Here is a 6,918-nt window from a genome sequence, read left to right as displayed (position 1 = left end):
AAAGAAGTCTTTTGATAAAAAATTGAAGCAAAATTTTTCACACAAAAAAGCAAAAAGTCTGGCAGAAAATTTTTGATCAAAACATTTGAAAAAATAACTGGAAGAAAAGTTTTGATCAAAAGAAGAAATATAAAGTTCTAAAAAAAGAGGAAACAATTTTTAGATGAAAATTTCAGTAAAAATAAATAAAAGCACAAAAAAAGGAAAAAAAAAAAAGACAGAACCTCCGGCGCACGAGCGTTGAGTATGGGAGTTGTGTGTGGAGCGCACGAACGCCAAACAGAAGTTTCGCCTTAGAACCATGCTGGATGCATCTGATGGAGATGATACAACTGCCTTCAGTTGCAATACATAAGTGGAAGAGACAATTAATCTGCAAACTAGTTGTCGATCTGTGGCAACACAAGAAAAAAATTGGCTAGAAAGACCTGTCTAAATCATCACTAACTAAATGCCCGTGCACTACAATAAAAACATAAATATTAGATGCAATAGCATGAAATACAAACTAAGATACGAAGATAGCATTGGAGTGCCGTTGAACAAATATATTAAAGGTGATACCGTAGTATTATTTCAGATGAGATTAAAAAAGGAGAAGAGATTATTTGTTAATTTCTCTTCTAATTTTATTTATTTATTTTTATTAGTAAAATATGTTTTATATTTATAGTCGGTAACTTAACAGTGAGACCAAAGAACGATAGTAAATAATAAAAGTGAGTAAATTATTTGAATTTTAAAGGTTTTTATTAGATATGAGGAGACTAAGAAAAGAGATAATACAAAAACTAACTCGTATTTTATATATTAGAGATTAGCTTCATCAAGTAAAAAAGGCAGACACTAATCATCCAATGCGATTGGCATGTCGTGAGTGTCGTTTATATGCAGATGCATGCAATTCACATGAAGAGTCCATGCAGCACGCACAAACATTTGTTTCCTTGAAACAGGAAGATACACGGCAGTTCAGAACCCAAACCCTGAGAAATTTGGCTATTGAATAGCAGAAATCTATCATTCTATCCCATCAGATGTTTCAGTTCCAGGTGAATCAGCGAGGCGTCAAACAGTTTCGCAGATCAAAATTCTTCCAGGTTTTAACAGTTCACAGGTGCTTGTACAGAAATATAACAGCACTACTAAGCTACAAAAATCACGGTGTATATGCGCAGGTGCATCAAATGAGGGAGGTAAACAAACCTCCAAATTCTTTAACCACCGAAAAAAGGAGTGAAAACTCAATGGTCTTTACAGCAAGATTCTGATGTTGTGTGGCAGTGTCAGTCTGGAACAAGTCACAAATCATTTTCATGCTGCCGCCCCTAACTGGTTTGACCACAGCTTTTCGAACAAGTGAAAACAGTTCTCAGCTCTTCTCTGATTGATGTATCAGATGCCTTTTGGGAGGTGGTGTCATGAAAAGCTTTCTAACAGATGTAATAGGATCATCCCCCTGGAAATATAGAAAACCAGCTGTGAGGTTGTGTTTTATTAATACAAGACACAATTCAATAAAAGGACACTACCTCATCGAGAAGGCTGGTCTGAAACTCCACACGTGAGTCCCCATCAGATCTTTTATCATGAGCAAGTAATGCCGAGAGACTCAGCCTCCATCCAGGCAAGGGTTCACCATCATCAGGGGAAGTCCAAGGGCAGAATGTCCGGTGCTGCTTGATAGGATCAAACTCATTCATTCTGTCATACAGTCCTTGTTTTGCTGTCGCAGAAAAAAAAAATCAAGAGCCAAAGATAAGAAACACTATATGAATGCATAGTCTTCAGTCTAATTCTGTAACATAGTAGTGCGAAATGACTAAATTTTTTACACCATAAAAGCAGCCAGAAGTTCAGCACTGTACATGCTACTATTCTTTTGAATATGCTAATATATGGTTAAAAGTTCCCAAACTGTTACAGCAATATGAAATCTGCGCTAACAACTAAGAAGTAACTCCTACTGTTTCCATATATTTTTTCATTCCCTTCCATTTTATCTTTACTACATGTTCATTGACGTCAATTCCATTCAAATGTAACAGCTACACAGAGCATTTAGAACTCAAAAATATTATTACCTAATGTTACAATTATGCAAAAGAAACAGAAATGAATCTTTTACCTGATGGTTCGTATGCACCTTTTTCCCTATTGACAAATGATTTTGTGAGTGTGCCAACCTCTGTTGGCCTCGAGTTCTTTGCATCTGTCTCTACCAATTTCTCACCACTAGAAGAAGGTTCTTCACTAGCACCGTGAACTGGCGGAAAGTTGGATTCTAATCCATGTTGATCAAGTGCTGCTTCTGTGCTTCTTATAGTTTTTCTTGCAGTAGAACCTGTTTCTGGTTCTTCATTGGAGGCCTCATCCATATTGGTATCCTTATTTATGTTTGAATGTGAGCCGTCTTGTTTCTGTTCGGTGCTCATTTCCGAGTTTGCTATGCTCTTTTCAGAATTGTCTCCTGGCTGGTCATGCTTTGCCCCGATGGTGGATGCATCAACATTATTGGAGGTTGCATTATCAACTTCCAACATATGAGGCTGATCCATGCTTCTTTTGCGTTTCATGGGACCTGATACATGTGAAGCAACAGGAACCATGTGGCTATCACTTCCAGAGGAAAACAATGTCCCATGGGAGTTCAAGTTAGCTTTCAAATGTCGACTGACAACAGGAAATGAAACTTTTGGTCGGAAACTCTGTCTGGTCGGTGGAGGACCACCGGCAATGGTGAAATTAAAACCAATGTTTGCATCCTTTGAGTGCCCTACTCCACCGACTAGGTTGGCATGTCCATTATCCTGATCATCTTGTCTATTAGAATCTGAAATCAGCTTAAAGAGTCGAAGAGGTCGTTCTACAAGCGAAAAAGGCCACAAGGCAACACATGCTCCACAAAATTGGCAATCTAAAACAACTGATAATGGATCATAATGCCGATCTTCTTGATTCGCATCTGCAGGTGCTGGAGCACCATTAACATCATTAGGTGAGTAAAGTATGATCCGATCCTCCAGTGTCTTGCTTGTTTGCTCTGGTTGTGCCAATTTAGAGTTAGAGTTCGCATCTGAATGAGTTTTGGTTCCACAATCAATAGCATAAGGAAGTACGCGGGGTTCCCATCCACACAAACTTATAATCTTCAGTGCCTGCTAGGAAGTAAAGTGTTAAGTTGGAAAGAAAGATAAATGATTTGATGCATGGATGTGCAGTGACATCACAAAAAGAAAGATAAAAGGTTTCAAGGAATGAAGCATATCTTCATGACTAATATGGAATGCCCAGCTAAATAGGAGGATTACTCCAATCGACCCAGCAAATAAGCTTGTAGCAAACAGAATCAAGTTCTTAAACATGTATACAGTTGGACCTTATATGTATGATGGAGATTATTTCATTAAGAACCTAAAAAACGTTATATCTACATTACTATTTTGAAGTAACAGCAGATATTTATGGATTTACAATTGCTTCATCAGAGGTATTGCTAACTTTTCCTAATAGCACAGTATTACTTCAGATCGGACTTGTGACCGACAAAAGAAAAGCATATGAATCATATTTCAGAGCATGTGCCACAGGAGTTAGATATGAACAACTGAACATGAAATCCAGTAAACTCACCAATCTGTCTTAACTAAGCAGAATTTATTCAGTAACATTAAAACCGCAAATGGAAAGTTGCATATGTGCATTGTGCATTGTCAATATCATATACTTATCACCTTGAAAATCCAGCAACTCCACAAATAGATGAAGAGAAATTCACCTGATAATATGTGTCAGCATCTTGAAAAGCATCATCTAAATCCTTAATTGAATAGTCTTCAGTAAGCATAAATCCCACTTTAAGGACAACTGATGAAGAGAATGGTTCTAATAGGAACTGCTCTAGCTGTGGACTCCTCTTTTTCATGATCTCCAGAGAAGAGCACGAAATTCTTGGAAGCGCTGAAAGCCGTAGCAGAGAGGAGAAACACTCATAATAGTTCTCAACTAAAACAGGAGGAGGCGTGGGGGGAAATAAGGCAAGTGATTCATCACATATGTTATCAATCCAGGGACACAGTAGTTTATGTCCAGTGTCCAGCTTCAAGCTGAAAACAGCAGCAGCCTTTTCAACTGCACAAAACAAAGCTCTTGATATATGAAATGAAATATGACCATTACGGAAACACTAAGAACGTATAATTTGTTAACATAAAGTTCACATAGAAGAGTATATTTCATATCCAATAAGCGGACACAAGAATTGCCTTCTTTAGTCATAAACTCATAGTTCGAGGTGGAATACACAGGTTAACATAGCATAAAATGCACACACCTTGTTGTGTTGTCCACGAGGAAGGAGTGGAGAACAGGAGTCGTGCCCCACAAGCTTCACATGTTATAACATCTGGCTCAATGTTAGTCCATCCTCTTCTCACACAATTAACAGGACTAATAACCTGAAGAAAAAAACTAGCTATCAACCACCAGTACGAATCGAAGATACTTCGCCTGAAACGCACAATCATCAACTGCAGTACTGCATCGGTATGCAACGAACCCTCACACACAATACATCATCATTCATCACACACTCGAGCATTAAATAAATTTCCATAACACACCAAACCATAAATCACATTTTAACACGTATATTCAGAGAAATCGCCGCAAACAGCTCATTTGGTTAAAAAAAAAAATCACCCATAACCATCATCCCATCACAAAGGGAGCTAACTGTCTCAATTAGGAGTTACAGGTTTCTCAAAATCAGTGGCCAGTGCTCAGCGAAACGCCACCAGGCAACATGAAGGGTGGAAACGGGTAACTGGGATGGGATGTACCTTGGGCTTGGCGAACCAGGTCATGGCCTTGAATGACGCGAGCCGGCGCATGAGGTCGGCGCGGTCCCAGGGGCGGCACGGCGGCGGCGGCGACATCGCCGCCATGGCCGCCACCTGCGGCGGGAGCCGCGACCCGCGCACCATCCCGAACCTCCTCCCCGCCTGCGCCGTCCTTCCGGAGCTGCCGCACCAGATCAGATCAAACCCACGTCAAAGCAGATAGAGAGAGAGGCACGCGAGAGGCACGAGCAAGGGTAGGGCAAAACCTTGGAGCCGGGGCCGAGGAGGAAGAGGAGGGCCTGGAGCCGCCGGTGCTGGGGTTGTTGGGCTTGTGCTTGGGGAAGTGGTAGAGCTTGTCCATGGCCTTCTTTAGGCGCCGCTCCGAGTCGGCACCGATGTCCCCGCCTCCGCTGCCGCCGGCTGCCATCGGGATGGCGCGAGGTGGGGTATCGTCGGTGGAGACGGCGCTGGGGTGGTGACCGGTGATGCGTGCTGCCGCTGCTAAATGTTGCCCAAGGCCATGATACAGTGTTACGGCTTGATACTGTAGCAGCCAGTTGTCGATGCTTCGAGAAGTTTGTATGTATTTTTTTTATATGGGTTTGCGGACAGAGTAATGAAACGTAGAAAATAGAATTATTGTTAAAGATGCTGTAATAATGTTAGAAAACAATATGATAATATTATAAAAAATAAAATTTTAAAGTATACATTACAGATGGTCTTAGGTCAACTCCAGTAGTGGAGATATCTCGTGCTACAGTACCCTGTAAAATACTGTACCACTGGAAATTGGTCTCCAACAGGTCCTTCATCCGGTGCTGCATTACTGCTACAGTTGTAATTTTGTTGGTACTGTAGCAGTACGCAACCCTGCAGTAGTACTGTTTATAGGGCTGACAGTGGGCCCGGGGAGGAAAATACTGTAGTAACACTGTTTATAAAAGGCTGACAGTGGATCTGGAGGGGGGAAAGGAGTAGTAGAAGGTAGGAAATATGGTAGCTGTTAGAGATGAAAAAATAAGGGATGTTGTAATAGTGATAGGGGATACTGTAATAGTGTTTTTAGGATGAAAATTTGAGATAGCTGTTAGAGATAGCCTTAGGTGAAGACTGCAGAGGGGTGGGAGCTGGCCGGGCCGCTTGTACTCAGACGCATGCTGCACACAAGCTGAGGAGCGGTGGCATCCCACCTGGGCTTGGGCTCTGAAATAATTGGGCCGTGTTCGCCTCGTGGTTCCTGTCGCATTTTTGGTTGGCGACTGACGTCTTGTTAATTTTTTTTAAATAGAGCTAAGTGGTCATACGTTATAATAGGATCTTAAAATTTTATAACGTATAATAAACTGAAACGACAAGTTATTTTGTACCACATATCATTCCATCTAAATTGTGTTTAATCTCCCCTTAATTTTTAGTTGTGATAATGCATCCGATCTTTTTTCTTAATTTTGTTTAGTCTCTTCTTAATTTTCTAGGCTGAAAAGGTGTCCTCATTAGGCCATCTTCAACACGGGAGGTTTCTAGTGCTACAGGAACCCGAAAAACACTGTTACTCTGGAATTTTGCCGATTGGTGGCCGGGATAGCGCTCCAACAGCTATGGTATCAAGGTGAACAGTGTTGCGGAGTGATAATGTGCTACTCCAAATTTGCTGCTACCCTATAGCATCCGCATCACTATTCACATAGTATGTATGTGAACCCGAGGGAAGGAGTAGAGGTGAGAATAGAGTAGCTGTTGGAGATGAAAAAATAGAGGATGTTATAATAATATTATAGGAGATGAATTTTTAAGTATCTGTTGAAGATAATCTTATACGGACAATATTGCTTGCCTCCACTTTAAGCCCATCTGAAGTATGGCGTAGCTATTAAGATGCTCCACTTTAAGTATTTTAAGGGAAATTCAGTTGACGGACCGTCAGTGATGGTCTTAATATTTTTATGAATTGAATAATAATTTTTTTTACAGTCTAAAGTCTTTAAGTACGTAATTAAGTATTTATGAACATCATTAGCATCATAATTAAAGTTTTGAGCAAGCACTCAGTTCAATCAAACATTAAACAGAAATG

The 6,918-nt window shown here is 40.4% G+C and overlaps 1 protein-coding gene across 4 annotated transcripts; it reads right to left on the bottom strand.

The window, feature by feature from the left end:
• Positions 1–205: 205 nt before the first annotated feature.
• On the bottom strand, positions 206–5,372 carry LOC133915394 (uncharacterized). Of its 4 annotated transcripts, none has more exons than XR_009909320.1 (8): positions 5,108–5,372; positions 4,842–5,022; positions 4,334–4,457; positions 3,779–4,131; positions 2,129–3,158; positions 1,533–1,726; positions 1,207–1,459; positions 206–314 (listed from the first exon to the last, which is right to left on the bottom strand). XR_009909320.1 is itself a non-coding variant. In XM_062358538.1 (7 exons), the coding sequence occupies exons 1-7, from the start codon at positions 5,266–5,268 to the stop codon at positions 1,373–1,375; spliced, it is 2,130 nt and encodes a 709-aa protein (XP_062214522.1). In that variant the 5' UTR covers positions 5,269–5,372; the 3' UTR covers positions 1,052–1,372. The 4 variants fall into 4 exon arrangements, 1 of the variants encoding a protein (XP_062214522.1); XR_009909322.1 differs by having other exon boundaries at positions 211–336; XR_009909321.1 differs by having other exon boundaries at positions 237–392.
• Between the last annotated feature and the right edge of the window lie 1,546 nt (positions 5,373–6,918).

The sequence above is a fragment of the Phragmites australis genome, chromosome 1, assembly GCF_958298935.1.
Source record: "Phragmites australis chromosome 1, lpPhrAust1.1, whole genome shotgun sequence".
Taxonomy (NCBI): domain Eukaryota; kingdom Viridiplantae; phylum Streptophyta; class Magnoliopsida; order Poales; family Poaceae; genus Phragmites; species Phragmites australis.
This window is presented reverse-complemented; position numbering and strand designations above follow the sequence as displayed.